The sequence below is a fragment of the Meles meles genome, chromosome 18 (assembly GCF_922984935.1).
Source record: "Meles meles chromosome 18, mMelMel3.1 paternal haplotype, whole genome shotgun sequence".
Lineage (NCBI taxonomy): Eukaryota > Metazoa > Chordata > Mammalia > Carnivora > Mustelidae > Meles > Meles meles.
The window spans coordinates 9,595,065-9,610,442 of NC_060083.1; the positions used below are offsets into that span (position 1 = coordinate 9,595,065).

The following is a 15,378-nucleotide window of genomic DNA, read 5'->3' on the forward strand; positions in this document are numbered from 1 at the left end:
CCCATGCCCCAGTCTGGGGGGGGGGCGTTTGTCTACAAGGTTCAGGGCCCAGGTCCCTAGCATTTAGAGGGCGTGGCCATTTGGAGGGAGCTAGACCAGGCAAGGGGAGGGGTCAGAAAAGAACTAAGTTTCCATGGGGGGAGGTGGGAGAAGGGACAGTCAGGAGGCAGAGTTCTGGGGAGCCGAGACCAGGGATTCCGGATTTGGGTGTCAGTGGAAGACAGTCCCCCACCCCCTATTCAGGTTTGGCACTAAGGAACCCGCCCCCAGCGGACAAGGGCTTTCCTCCACTGGTGTCCCTTAAAACCCTACCTGACACCATTCTTCTCCCCAGACGCCCAAACCCTATCTCCCCGGGCGGTTCCTCTCCGGGGCGGTCACCGCACACGACCTTTCAGATTCGCCCTGTGCTATCCGCCCGAGCCCCATTCCCCACCGCCCCCTCCATCTGTTCTCAGCGCTGCTGACCTCATTCTGTCCCCAGCCTGTCCTGTGAAGCCTTTCCCCCCGCCGCGCCCTCTTTCCGGGGCTCCTTGCCTTCAGCCCTGGCTGAGGGAAGGGGGGCCTCGTCGAAGAAGGGGTGGGTGGCTGAGCGGAGAAGGTGCTGGGACGCTGACACTGGGTGGCTTCAAGGACAGACAGAGACGGGAGGAGGGACACTGAGGCAGGGAGGGAGGGATGAGACACAGGGACGGGAGGAGAGACACAGGCAGGACCCCTTTCACTGCCACTTCCGTCCCCCATATCCCATTTGTCCCCATATTTACCTGCCCTGGCCCAGGCCTGGGGAATCCTTGGAACATTTTGGGGGTCTCCCCCTCCCCAACCCACCTAACCCAGTTTGGCACGGATGAGCAGTGGTCTGAGAACTGAGGGAAAGGCTGTTCTCGGACCCCAGGGAGGGCTTTGGTCAAACATGCATGGCCTCTGTGGGTGGCATGCCACGCCCCCCCCCACTTGGCAGCTCTTGGGTGGGGGAGACAGGCCGAGGTCAGTCCCCAGGATTTGTATGTTCCCTGCCCCCCCTGCTTCGGTGAGTCTGAAGTCTCTTCCCACCTACTGGGTGGGGAGGAGCCAAGTGCTAGGCCTCAGGTCTGGGGGACCGTGGGGGGAAGCTGGTGGGAAAGGGGCCGTCTGCATGGGAAGACACACATCCACATGCAAGAACATGTTTCCACTCAGAGATGCGTCCTGGACCCGTGGGAAAACAAGTTCCCAGGCAGCCCAGGGATGCGCCGATCTCCTCCCTTCCCCCGCTGCAGGGAATCCAACCCAGGGCACGGGCTTCATCTGACATCGGCCTCGGGGGATAAACATGCTTCGCTGGGGTGGGGGGTGGGGGGGGCACGCAGTGGGAGTGGAGGGGGGGACGACTTGATTTCCTCCGTTCCTTCCCAAGGGTCACTGTCCGGGAACACACCACTTCCAGGGTCTCCATGGGGTGGGGAGGTGGGGGGGGGGAAAGGCAGGAGGGGATGGGATTCTGGGGTACAAATCCCCGCAGGAATTCTTTTGAGGGGGCCAACATGTGTCCAGGGCGGCACAAAAAAAACACCTCACCCTGCACATGGGAAAACACACCCCCTCGTGAGAAAGCACGCCTCCACGTGGGAAAACACGTCCACGTTTCCACACACCCAAGAATGGTGTCCCAATGGAGGGGCCGGAACTCCCCCCGGCTGTTCCAAGGCCCGGGTCCAGAGAAGAGGACGGGCCTCTCGGCATGGGAAAGACACGCATCCCGGTGCGGAAACCCATGTCCACCTGGCGCTCCCGCCGCAGGGCATCTCGGCGCGCCAGAAGCCTGTGGCCAGTCCTCCTCCCTGCCTTCTGAGCCGCACTGCCCCGCCACGGCGACGGCGGCGGCCACGGCCACAGCGATGGCGGCGGCGGCGGCGGCGGGGAGGGCTGCGGAGGGGGGCCTCCCCCGCCAGCCTCCCCCTATACCCGAGTGGTGGAGTGGGGGTGCGGTAGCGTGTTGTTGTGGCTGGTAGCGGTGGGGGGCGGTGGGGGGAAGGGCCCGAAGGGGTGCAGGGAGGGGGGGCGGCGGGGGCGGCGGGGGCCCTAGGCCGCTGGGCAGCAGGGTCAGGGCCCCGGGGGCCAGCAGAGGTACGTCGTCCGGGGCCCGGCGCAGGGCCAGGGTGTAGTCGGGGGGGCAGGCGGGGCGCAGGGCCTCGGCGGGGTCCGCCCCGACGCCCCCGGCCCGCTTCAGCTGCAGGGACACCAGCTCCTCCTCGGGCGGCAGCTCGCGGCCGGCGGTGGGGAGCAGGGGACCCCCGCCCGGCACCCCGGAGCCCGAGCCGCCCGGGGGGCTGAGCCGCCGGCACCGCAGCTCCTGCCGCCGGTCCCGCTTGTAGTAAAGCGCGGCGAAGGCCAGGATGTTGAGGAAGAGGAGCGAGGCGCCCACGGCCACCGTGACGCTGAGCTCGGTGGAGTAGTCTCGGGAGTCCCCGGGAAAGCGGTCGTAGGCGCGGGGGCCCGGCTCGGGCTCGGGCTCTGGCGGCAGCGTGGCGGGCGGCGGCGGGCGGCGCGTGCCCGGGGCGCCGGGGGGCGGGCGCGGCGGCCAGCGCGTGGCGTAGGGGGGCAGGCGCGTGGTGGTGGTGAAGAGCTCCGTGTGCAGGTTGTGCAGGTGCGGCACGAGCTCCAGCCAGAAGGCCACCTTGTTGGCGCGGTAGTTGTCGCGCACGCGCGGCTTCAGGCCGATGTGCAGGTACTGCTTCTCCTTGCTGTTGAACTTGCTCCACACCACCTCCTCGAAGCGGTTGGGCTTGGTGTGGATGAACTTGGTGTCCTGCGGCACCGGCTGGTTGGGGTCACTGCGGGCACAGGAGGGCGGGGCGAAGGAGGAGTGAGGGGGAGGTCCGGGGCGCGGCGGGGGCAGACGTGGGGGGGGAGGGGTGGGCAGGGAGACCCACAGAGACGCAGGGGGCAAGAGGGCCCTGAGGCAGAAGGAAAGGCTGACAAGCGAGAGGCAGAAGAGACAGGAACTGCCCGAGACAGGCAGAGGTGAGGTGGGAGGGGCAGACAGGCAGAGGTGAGGTGGGAGGGGCAGACAGGCAGAAGTGAGGTGGGAGGGGCAGACAGGCAGAGGGGAGGTGGGAGGGGCAGACAGGCAGAGGGGAGGTGGGAGGGGCAGACAGGCAGAGATGAGGACAGAGGGGCAGAGACAGATGAGGACGGAGGGGCAGAGATGGGCAGGGAGCTAGCTGGCGAGAGAGGCAGAATCTGAGACTGAGGTGGAGAGATACGGTTAGGAACAGAGAGACAGAGGCAGGGGACAGCCAGCCAGGGTGAGAGCAGCAAGCAAAAAGCTTGAGTCAGTGGATTCAAAGGGAGAGAAATGTAGATAGTGACAGACACAAACCCTCACACAGAGACACAAGCCAGGGCATCAGAAGGAGAGCAGAATGCCCGGACAGGGAGGAAGAGGCCCGGAGAGACAGACCCGGGGCCAAAGCCAGCAAGGAAGCCCAGGCAATGATGGAGGAATGACCGTGTGAGCAGTTGGGAGCGGGGCGCTAAGGATGGCGGGGGTGTGTGCGCGCTTTGTCCTGCAGGGGGGGTCCCCCCAGCCCCACTGGCCCTCACCCAGTCTTGGCGAAGTTGGTCCAGTAGGTCATGACCACAGCGCTGAGCATGACGTCATTCTTGGAGAAATTGCAGGGGAAGAGGTCGGTGGCACCCACCATGGGCACGCCGAAGACGTAGGGCAGCTCGTCCCCGTGCGCTGCGTCTGCCCACTCGGGCCGGCCCTCGGCCTGGCAGTGGTGGTAGAAGGTATAAAAGTAGACAGGGGACTGGTAGTCAGCGTGTAGCTTGGCGGTGGCCACAGCTGGTGCCACCCACTGGTGGTCTGTAAAGAGCGCCAGCAGGGTCTTTCTCCGCATCTCGCCATTGTCCCGGTCGGCCCAGTCCGTGTACATGAACTTGATGGTCTCCCGAAGCACGTCCTTGCCCTCCGGGTAGCCGTAGAGGTTGTCCACAAAGTTGGAGACGGTGAAGTCAAAGGCGCTGGCGGACACGCCGTCCTCGCTCTCTGCAGAGTCCTCTACGAACTTGAGGCCCTCTCCTTGGTTGACGCCAATGAGCATGTCATAGTTGAGGAATTCTCCCTGCTGCATGAGGATCTCAGGGTCATCGGGGACGACGTCACCGTCCACCACGGGCCCGAAGGCGATGTGGTAGCTGGGGAGAAGGGGTCAGGGTCTCGTCACCTGCTCCCTGGCCTCCTCTCAGCTCCTAGCCTGCCGGGCCCTTCTTTCTGCCCCGGGGAAAATCTCCTGAGTCCTTCGGGGCACGTGGCCTCTCGGGGAGTCTTCCCTGATGCGCCTCGCGGCCCCTCATGCACCCTCGCTCTGTTTGGGCGCCTGCACTTGGGGCGGGCTCCCGAGGGAAGGAGGCTGGGCCAGCAGAGGGGCCTGAAGCCGATCAGAATGCCCGCGGGCACCTCTCACCCTCACCGTCCTGGGAACCGGCAAGGAAAGTGGAGGCCCAGCCCCGCCCTCTCCCACCCCCATACCGGGCGGGCTGCACGTCCTGGTCCACCAGCTCCCGCGAGGGCTTCCGGCGCAGGCACTCCACGGCCTCCGCGCTGTCCTCCCGGTCGCAGCCCACTTTGGCCGCCAGCAGCCGCGTGTACTTGAGCGGCTGATAGTTGACCGACCAGCTGGAGATGGCCGTGCCGCTCTGGGCGATGGCCTTCTGGAACAAGCCTGGCAGGACAGGGCGGGCTTCAGGCTGGGCTGGCTCTGCCCAGGTCGGGAAGGGGGAACCTGGTGGGGCGGGCGTGTGGGGATGGGGATGGCAGGGGCAGACCCCGGGGGAAGGGGGCGGCATACCTTCTGAATGGTGAGAAAGGATCAGAAGGTTGACACAGGAGGCCCCTGCCCCTGATCCAAAGATGGTGATGCGCTCGGGGTCACCCCCAAAGTGGGCGATGTTCTCACTGAGCCAGCGCAGGGCCTGGATCTGGTCCAGGAGTCCGTAGTTGCCTTTGGCCGCCTGGTCCCCGGTGCTAAGAAAGCCTGGAAGCACAGGAGGAAAGGGGCTTCCTGGGGGTGTCAGAGCACCCTCGCCCCCTTTCTGGGCAGCTCGGTCCAGCCCAGAAGCCATTCTGCTTCCGCCGGGTCTAGAGGAACACTGCCCCACCCGCCCCGCGCAGACTCCAGGCCCTCGAGTGGGCTGCCCGCCCTCACCGAGCACCCCAAGCCGGTAGTTGAGCGTGGCTACAATGACGTTGCCGTAGGCAGCCAGGACGGAGCCGTCGAACATGTTCCCGGTCCCCTCCATGTAGGAGCCGCCGTGCAGGAACAGCATCACCGGCTTCTTCCCAGAGTCCCGGATATCTGCGTGGGGAGGGGGCGGGCGGTGGGCCAGGGTTGGGGGACAAGAATACAGTCAGACCGGCCCCAGCACCGCCCAGCTCCTGGGCCTGCAGAGGACCAGCCCGGAGCTCAGGGGACACCTCTCTCCCGTCCCTGCGGGGGGGCAAGACCGGATTCCCCTCCCTCCCTCCCCAGGAGCCCTGGCCGAAGGTCCCACCCCACCTCCTGCCGGCCTGCCCCACGGCACTCCTCAGAATGCCAGACAGACCTTCCAAGAAGCCTAAGAGGCGGGGGGGACCCTCCCCAGGGCATCTGCTGGGTGCAGGGGACCCCCACCCCACACACACACAGCAAATCTCCTTCTTGCTCTGAGGAAGAGCAAAAACTCCCGAGGCTGACTCTAGTGCTTAGAGATGCTGGGAGGGTCCGGGCGGTTCCTCAGACTCAGGCCTTGGGTCTCAGGTCCACGTGGCAGCCCAGTCTGTGGGTGAGGGGTGCCAGCCTAGGGTCCCTGGGGGCCTGGTCTCCTCCCCGCCCTAATTCCTTTCTAGGTCACCTCCCCAGTTACCATGGCAACCCCCAGCCTAATTACTGTGGCAGGAGGAGGCAGGGTGGGAACGAGCCTGCTTGATAAAGACGGGGTACAGCTCTTTAGTCCCAGACCCCCCCCAACACTGGCCTGACCCTGGCTTCTGCACTGGACGCCCCTCTTGCCCTGTCCCCAAAGGATCCCATGAATCACTGAGCTGAGGCGTGGCAGATTCCAGAAGAGGGGGGAGTCTGGGAGGGCTTGCCACGGCCCCAAGGCAATACCAAGTACCCTTCTTAGCAGCCCCCCATGATTCCGTGACGGCGCCCGGCTGGGGTCCCCCATGGCCCACAGGCCCTCCTCTCTCGCGACACTCGCAATCCCTGACTAGCCCGGGCCTCCAAGTCCCCAGCGGCTCTGCTCGCCTCCATCCTCCCGCTAGAAACTTTCTCCTGCCGGAAGGTGAGCCCACAGGACACTGAGAGGTTTCCCCCACCCCTGCAGACAGCTTGTGGCCTCCAGTCTCTTAAGACCTTCTCTGCCACCTCCCTCCACCTGGTGGGCTCTGCCCTCTCCATGTCCTCTGCCCTCTCCGTGTCCTCCCCAAACCCTGCTCTTGCCCTCCCTCTGGAACCTTCGGTGGCCTTCCAGCCAGACTCAGGCGGGAGCCTCCTCCCTGCAAGACCCTCTCTCTTCAAGTCCTCAGTTCCCCCTCTCCTCCCCACCCTGCACCTCCACTCCCAGTGTGGGGGGAGGAGGGGGTCGGAAAGGGAAGGAGCAGGGGGTGGGGGGCCGGGGCAACAAGAAATTCAAAACCAACAACAAAAAAACAGGATCAAGAAAGAAGAAAGAAAGAAAAAAACAACAACAACCAAAAAGCGAGAAGCTCTCGGGGGAGGGGGCAGATTCAACAAGAAAAGAAAAAAAAAAAAACAAAACCAAAAAACCAAAACCAAAAAACCAAAAAGATCCATTTTTTTTTTTTTTTGGAAAAAAAGAAAAAAAGAAAAAAGTTCTTTGCATTTTTTTTTCAAAATTTTGTGGTGAAACTTCAAGATATTGGGCCCTGTTTTCAAAAATTTCCAGATTCTTTAATGCGCTTCAAATGTTTGCGTTTTCTGCATCTGACAGGCTTTCGAAAATTTTAGGTTTGTTTCTGACCTTTCAATTGTGCCATCAATTTGCCAACTTAAATTGTTGTTTTTTTTTTCAAATATAGTTTTACTCCAAATTAAAGTTGATTTGGTTTTTTTCTTTTTGTTTTGTTTTGTTTTTTTCAAATGTTACATGTCGCAAGTTTCCAAACAGTCGAATTACTGCCGAACTCTAAACATTTTATCCAATTCTTTGGTGGGTTTTTTCCCCCCCTCTGGCATTCCAATTTCTTTTTTCACTTAAATTTTGGCCGTGTTTGGCTTTGCTTGCAGGTTCACTAGTGGGTCCAACATTGTTCAAATTTCGTTTGAAGTTTTCGTAATTCTTTTTTCCAATTATTACAAATTTTTCTTTTCTTTTCTTTTTCGTTTTTAGTTGGGAGAAACGACTGGGGGGGCCTTGAGGGCCGCGGGGGTGGGAGGGGCATTTAGTTAGGGGCGGGGCCTGGAGCGTCCTCTAATCAGCAACCACATGCAGCAGCGGGGGTTTTTAAATCTACCTGTGTCTGGCGGATTGAGCGTCGCCTCGTCACGTTTTTTTGTGAGCGGACCTAAGACCGGGAACACAAAACAGAGAAAAAAGGACAATTTTGTGGGGAAAGATGGGGGTCGGGGGGAGGTGGTGGATGGGGAGGGGAGGACAGAAAGCAGAAAAGGGGAGGGTGGAGGGCAGAAAAAATAAGCCAAAAAAAGCAAAATTCGTTTGCAAGAAAAAGAAACCAAGAAAAGAGAAAAACGTTTTCTACAACCCAGATTTGTTTCCCCTCCCCAGAAAAAGTCATGCCCCAAAGAAAAGGCTGGGTTTGGGGGGTGGGGTGGGCTGCCTGAGTGGGCTGAGGCCTGTTTTAAGACATAGCGACTTGGCCTGGAGACGTGTTTGCTAATTGCTGGAAACGAAATGGTGTTAGAGGTGGGGGTGGGGTGGGGAGGGGAGGCCCACCCCAAGCCCCAAGCCCCAAGCCAGGGAGGCCCCGGCCAGCTGTGCCCAGCACCTCCGCTCGCGCTGGGCCCTCTCCGGGGCCAGCCCAGCACCTGCCTGCTCCCCCAGGCAGGAGCGGCAGCAGAAAGGGCCCATCTGGAGGAAGGCGGAGCGTAGGGGGGGACTGGGGGCCGACCGCCCCTGCAGCTCACGGCCCCTTCAAGCCCTCGGCTCCCCACTGGAGTGCTGGGGCCAGGTCAGCAAGGCCCGCCTGTCCGCCTGCACAGCCTCTCACCCGGCCAGCATTCCTCTCCCATCCGCACTCGGGGACCTGGCTTCTCACCCCCCCTCCCCGTTGTGGGGCAATGCAGGGAAAGGGGTCATCAGGTCTTGCCCTCCTCTCCACCTCTTCCCCTCTGCACCCCCCAACCCCATCCCTACCCAGGCCTATACTCCCCCCACCGAGAACGGTCAACTCCCCACCGGGGACATAAGCACCTCCCGCCCCCTCCCCAGCCCACCCATCCCCTGGGCCCAACACTGCTCTAATGCCAGAAAGCCCCCCTCCCCGATTTGGGGTTCAGTCCACAGGAAACACAGCGCCCTGAGCCACCCTGACACCCAAGGGGCCAGGAGGTGCTGGCAGGTATAAAGTGTGCCCCTGGTCAGGGAAAGGCCCCAGGCTGGGCTCAGAGTTTGGTTCCAGGCTCCTTGCAGAAGAGGGAATCGGTCGGGGCGAAAAGCTGGAAGCCAGAAAGCAGAGGGGGTTCCCCTCGCTGATTGGCTTCTCCTCATTGGCATGGGGAGGTCCAGGCCAGCCTCTGGAAGGCTCCTCCCAGCTGGTGATGACAGCCCCATAGGGACCCATTAGGACTGGGGTCTGTTCTCTACAACGGGATGGGGATGGGGATGAAGTCAGCAGGGCACGCGTGAGCATGAGATTAATGTGTGAGTGTGTGTGTGTGTGTGTGTGTGTGTGTGTGTGCGCGCGCTCATGCCTGAGTCAACCTCTTCCTTGCAGAGCTGGTGTGAAGATTCAGTGAGATCACCTGCATGTGTCAGGCCCCAAGCAGGTCTGTGATAAGCGATGGTTAAAAATACAGAAGGTGTGGGCATGGGTGGTGTGGGGGCAGGGTGGACATTGTGTCTGGAGGTGCTGGGGTAGAAAGCCCCTTGGTGGGAAGTCTGGGCTGAATGGTCCATGTGGGGGCGAGGGGATAGCCCACAGAGGGGGACACCGGCGTGGACAGCCTACGAGGAGGCAGGAGCCAGGGGGAGAGGCCGCGAGCGGAGAGCAGCGGAGATGGACAGGCTGTGCAGAGGTCCTGGGGCGAACGATTCAGAGGCCATTGTGGAGGGCAGGCTGCCAGGGCAGGGGGCCCACGAGAGGGCAGGGGGATGTGGAGTGGATGCCTCTCCCGTGGAGGGTGTGACAGTGTTGGGGGGGGCGTCCGGAGTGTATTGGGGTGAAGAGTGGGTCAGGGTGCCTGGAATAGGGACGGGGTTGGAGCCGGGGATCCTTGTGTGTGCTGCGGGCCTGGGTTGCGGAGGCATGGTTACCACGGGAGGGGTGGGTCTGGGTCAGGGTGCGCGGCTGGCAGAAGGAACAGAGGGTAGATGGCTGGTACCCGAGGAGCTGGCAGTGAGGTGTTCGAGGGCTCGATCTGCGGGAAGGGTGTAGGCTTGCTGGGTGTGCTGTCCCAGCCTGAGCTGGGACACAGGGGGTCTCCTAGGCAGAGCTGGGGTAAGCGATGCTTGGGAAGTGTTGAGGGCTTTGGGCACTGTGGTGTGAGTGGCCACATGGAAGATTACTGGGGCCAAGGTCTCTGTAGGGGTGTTACTAGGACACACGACCTGTATCCGGGGATACTGGTGAGCACGGGTCTAAGCGGGCAATAGGGTCTGCAGCTTCCGAGAGGTGCTGGGGTGTATGCTGTGTGCAGGCACTGGGAATCTGGCTACGTGGGCATTGGAACACGTGGTCAGCATGCAGGCTGGTGGGGTTCCTGACCCCACGCGCTGAGAAGTTGCTGTTTCTGGGGTATCGTGGTATGTGCGCACCTGACGTGCGGGTAGTGGGGGCCTCCGGTGTCCATACAGGGGTTCCTGGGTACCAGGCCTGTGTGTACATACAGTTGGCAGAAAACGGCCTGCGGGGGATGCTGTAGGAGTGGGCGGTCCCTGTGGCGGTGCTGGGGTGTTCTGGAGGAGTGATAGGGACAGTCAGAAGGATAACATGGGGCTGTTCATGAGGCTGGGCTTGGGGCCGGCTGAAGTTGGGCTGAGCACCTCCGCAGGAGACAGGCAAGTACTGTGAGATATAGTCCCAGGGCTGAAGGTTGGCTGGTGGACGACCTTCCAGGACGTTGTTCTGGGGGCTGGGAGCACTGTGGGGGCAGGGGGTGAGTGGGACAGCTCCTTCCCCAGGAGAGCCGGGGGTGGGGGGTGGGGTCCGGAACCCGGAGGGAAAGATGTTCTCATGGGGATGGGTGGGCTGTGCTGTGAATGAGGGTGGTGCGTAGGGATCAGGGGCAGAGCTTTGGAAGGAAGGGGCACTAAGCTCGGGGTGGTGCTGGGCGTGTAATGGTGCAACACACGGAAGGGTGCCTGTGCACCCGGGGAGGAAGAAGGAGACTTCTCTGTTGTCTCTGAGCTGTAGAAGGAACCAAAGGAGGTACTGCTCAGGGACAAGCCCAGGCCTGGGGTGGGAGGTGGGGAAGCGGCCAGAGTGGGCAACTAGGCAGGGCGAGATGCTCCCAATGCCCGCCGCCGGTCAGGAGCCAGTGTGCGTGTGCCTTGGTGGGGATGGGGTCTTTAAGCCCAGCTTGGTACCTGCGGCTCGCCCTGCGAGCACCAGGACCTTCGGGGTGGCTGTCTGCAGGAGCATTCCTGCGACTGCCTGGCAGGCCCCCGTCCCGCCCTGGGAGGGCCCGCGCAGCCTGCAGGGACCCGCGGCCTCTAGCGGGGGCCCGGCCGGTGGCGCGGGGCAGGGGGGCGGGGGGTCTGCGTGCGCACGTGTAGGCTGCGTCCGCGGGGTGCCCAGCCTCGTGCTCGCGCCCTTACCGTCCTCGGTGGGCACGTAGAGGTTGAGGTACAGGCAGTCTTCGCTCTGGTTCTGCACGTAGGTGGCGGCCGCCTCCAAGTTGTCGGTGAACCACACGGGCAGCATGATGGCGGGCAGCGCCCCGTGCAGGTTCTGCGGGCAGGCGGGCGGCAGGGTGGTGGCGTTGCGCACGCCGGGCCACGAGGCGGGGGCCTCGGGCGGCTGGAAGCGGCGGGCGCCCAGGGGTGGCGTGGCGTAGGGCACGCCCAAAAACTGCACGACGGGGCCCAGGATCTCGTTGTTGAGCTCGCGCCGCACACCGCGCACTCGCCCATAGGCCGTGTTCACCACTGGGAAGCGCTCCTCCCCGAGGCTGCTGAGGCCGAGGCCCGGGCCGCCCGGGGAGCCGCCGCTGGGACCCCCTCCCCCCCGTTGAGCCCCTGCCAGCCCCACCAGACACAGCGCCAGGAGCCACATGCTGATCGGGGGACCCCCCCTCCCTCCCCGGGACCCCCCCCCTCGGAGAGAGAGAGAAGGGGGGGGAGAGGGAGGGAGGCCCCCCTCGCCCCAGTAGGGAGGAGGGGGCGGGGGAAAGGAGGGAGGAGGGGGGTGGGGAGGGACCTGGGTTAGACTGGACAGAGAAAGGGTCTGTTCCTCTCCATGGAGGGGGCAAGGGGTGGGGAAGGGGAAGGAAGTGGGAGAAGGTGAAGGCAGGCCCGGACTGCAGGGCAGAGGGACGGGGTGTGCAAGAGACAGACAGACAGACAGAAAAATACAGAGAAGTGGAAGAAGGGAAGGGAAATCGGACAGGGCAGACAGAAGGGAACAGGGAAACAAGAGACAAGTGGTTAGTGACTTGGAATTCAGACCAAGTTGCCCCCCTTCTGCCACCCTCAGGCCCCCTGCCGCCCCCGCCAACCCCAGCAACCCCCATCCCCAAAGCAGGGACCCAGAGAGAAATGTCTAAGGCGGGGGATAGGGTCGGGACGTGATACGCGCCCAGGACAGAACCAGAGGAGGAGGAGGAGGGTCAGCTCCCTGGACTCCGCATGCCCACCCCCTTTCCAGCTGCTTTATCTCCCAGGCAGGCTCTCCTCAGGGACTCAGGAGTCCCAGTTCCCACCTCCCTGGGAGGGATGAGATAGACAAGGAAGAGAAAATAAAAATACCAAGTCATTAATTAGCAGGAAGTAGCGGGTTTGTTTATACGTGTTAATTACTCCTGAGCTGCGATTTCAGGGCACTGAACCCCCACTCCAGGCCATTCTTGGGGCCACACAGTCCCAGCACCTTTTCCTCCCTTCAACAGCCCGTTCCCTAAGGATCTGTGCACCAGAGGAGGGGACGGATCCCTTTCCCCCCCAGGTCTTCCTGGTTTCTTCCATCAGAAGTTAAGGTGCCTTGAGGCAGGGGCTGGAGCAGGGAGGGGATGCTGCCGGAGGGGCAAATCCAGGGACAGATGCGTGATCCTGCAGCCGGTTGCTGGGCGACGGGATGCTGCCCCGCAATGTTACCTCGGCAACCGGCTGCAGCTTTAACCCTGGAGGGGGGTCTGGAGGAAGAGGGGAAGGGGCTGGCTTGGTTATGGGGTCTGTTCAGGGCAGGAGGGCAGAGGCGTGAGTGAGAATAATAGAGTTTTCCCCAACCTCAGCAGAGAGAAAGAAGTGTATATGTTGAGGTGAGCGGGAGATTGGGGCATAGAGAACCCTAAAGACCCGCCTCTTGCCCCTTGTCGGCCAATCAGAGCCTAGCCCTAGTGACCAGGCCTCTGGCTGGGGAGAAGGGGTGCTGAGGTGGGTTTGGAGGGCATCACATGCAGCCACCGACTCCCCCCCCGCCCCAGTCTCGAACAGCCCTGGAGCCCAGATGCCTCTTCCACGCATGGCATTCTGACCCACGTCCTGGGGGCAAACCTCGGCTTTCTTCTCGTCCCATCCCAGATCTTTACCTCCCCTTCCCCTTGCCGGCCCCCCCACAGTTGCTGTTCCAATGCCTGGATGCTCAGGACAGCAGGGGCAGGACAAGAGACAAGATCTGACCGAAGGGGCAGACACCCAGGTCATTTCAGCAAGCCCCCCCTGCCCCCCCCCCCCCGCAGCCGCCAGAGCTGTTTGCTGACGCGGGCTTTTCGGAGCCAGGCTCTCTGCAGGTGTCAATTTATTCCAAAGATGAGGACACAGGAACCCTTACCACACACACCCAGTCATGCCCTCCCCCTCTCCAGGTCCTCTTAAGCTCCTGTCCCCCATCAGCAGGAGGGGGCTTGGGGCTGGCTCCCTCAGGATCTCCTCTGTCTGTGCAGGGCCGGGTTCTGCTTCCATAGCCCTACCCCCCCACCCCCTCCTACTAACATGGTCTGACTCTGCCCCCTCCCCACTTCAGGTACTTTGGGCCCCGGGGCCTCCTGGCTGCCAGCTTCTTTCCCTTCTTCCCTCCCACTGGAACCCTCCCCCCATCGCTCTCCCCTCCATAGCGCTCTCTGAGAGCATCTTTCCCGGCCTCTTCCAGCTTGCTTCAGCTTCTGCCTTCAGTCTTTTTCCATCTCTCTCCTCTACCTCTCCCTCCTCGCCCGTTTCTCATCTCTCTCCTTCAAACCTCTTCCTCACGTTTCTCCCTGAAGCCCCTTCTCTCTCTCTCTCCCTCTCCCCTCTTTCCTACCTCTGTCTCCCCCATTTTCTCTCCCCATCTCTGTCTGCCACATCTTACTCCCCCTCCTTCTCCCTATCCCTCTCTGCCTTGCTCTCTCCATTCCTGCCCGGGCCTGACTCCCCCAGCCGGGGAGAATTGAGGGAGGGGGGCTCAGGCCGCAGCCCCCCCCCCCTTCCTGCAGTGGGGAAAATGGCTTGGCCGGGAAGGGGAGAAGGAGGGGGAGGGGGAGATGGGAACACACGGGGTCTGTGGGCCCATTCAAAGGATCATTCATGGGCTGGAGAGAGGCAGAGACAAAGAGACCGAGACGCAGAGACACGGCGAGAGCATCCCTAGGCGGAGACACGCAGACAGAGCAGGCTGGGGGGGAAACCAGGCGCAGGGAGAGAGATGGGGAAAAGGAGACCCCAGTGGACCGCCACGCACCCCCCTCCTCCCGGCCCGGCTTAGCTCCTACCTGGCTCAGCCCTGGGGCCGTGGTGCCTCCATCCAGGGCTCCGAGTAGGGGGCGGACGGGCTTCGGGAGGGGGGCGGCGGCCTCTGAGCCCCCGCGGCCCCGCAGGCCCAGCCCCCGCCCGCAGCGCCTCTCCGGGCGGGGGAGGGGGATCGCCCCAGCCCCGGGGGGCGGGGCCGGGATCCAGTCGATCCCCGGGGAAAGGAGAGGTAGGGGATGGGGTCAGGAGGAACCCGAGAACAGGGAACCCCGCAGTGGGGCCGGAGGAGCGAAGAAGGGGCAACAAGAAAGGACTGGATTGGGGATCCACTGGCTCCGTGGGCCGTCTTCGAGGGACCAGAAGGTGGTACAGGCGGAAGATCCTAAGGGATCGGGTGCGGGAGGAGGTGTCCACGGCAATCCCCAGGGGCCCGGAGCCTGGGAGCGCAGGATCTGCGGTGCAGGGGCCGGGATCCAGCCGGAATCCTCGGGGAGGGGGAGGGATCTAGTCGATCCCGAGGGCGGGCGGGAGGGGGAGGTCCAGGGAGTCAGAGGAGGGCGGGAGTCGAGTCTGAAGACCCAGGGTGGGGGTCGACAGGGCTCCTAGGAGGGGAAGCGGGGGTAAGGGGGAGGCTTCGGGGGACGCTCAGCAGCCAGGAGGCCCGGACTCCTGGCTCCGCGCGCTAGGGCCCACCCGCCCCGCGTCCATCCCAGCCCGAGAGTGATGATCCGCCGGCGGAGCAGCCGCAGCAGCCCCGCGCGTCACCGCGCGGCCGCCTCCCCCGCCCCCTGCGGAGAGAGCGGCGCACACCCCTCGCTCGCACCCGCCTGCCCGCCCGCCCGCCCTCCAGAGTGTGGGGGGATTGGAGACGGTGGAAGAGGGCGGGAGCGGACAGACCGACGGATGGACGAAACGGGCCAGGGCAGGGTGGAGACATCCCGCCTTCCTAGGTCTCCCACCCTCGGGGCTCTGGGGGTTGGTGGGTTGGGGGCGCGGGGGTCGCGGGGAGACTATGGGGGGCGGAGCATCATGTGAAGAAGGCGGGGCCTTGCATCTGTGGGAGGGACCATCTCGACAGTGGGCGGGGTTTGACGACGATGGGTGGGGCTTGGCTCTCCGAGCGGCCGCCTCTTTTTGGGAGTGGGTCTGGTTTAAAGCTGGAAAGGAGGAGCCAGTGGAGAAAGGGGCGGAACTTTGCGTGGGGACCGGGATCTTTGGAAATTGGCCGGAGGTGGGGGGGTAAGTGTTAGAAGAAGCGATCAACTTTGAAAGTGGGCCAATCCGTGACGCAAATCCTCTAGTCCCGCCTCCCAGCCCCGCCCCTCA

The 15,378-nt window shown here is 63.1% G+C and overlaps 1 protein-coding gene across 1 annotated transcript; it reads right to left on the bottom strand.

The window, feature by feature from the left end:
• Positions 1-1,806: 1,806 nt before the first annotated feature.
• Positions 1,807-14,862, bottom strand: NLGN2 (neuroligin 2). The gene is given in 9 exon segments (XM_045986205.1): positions 1,807-2,043; positions 2,045-2,816; positions 3,589-4,185; positions 4,520-4,712; positions 4,839-5,024; positions 5,196-5,345; positions 7,508-7,558; positions 10,990-11,690; positions 14,076-14,862. Coding segments are annotated over 8 exon segments (2,508 nt in total). The 5' UTR covers positions 11,447-11,690; positions 14,076-14,862; the 3' UTR covers positions 1,807-1,941.
• Between the last annotated feature and the right edge of the window lie 516 nt (positions 14,863-15,378).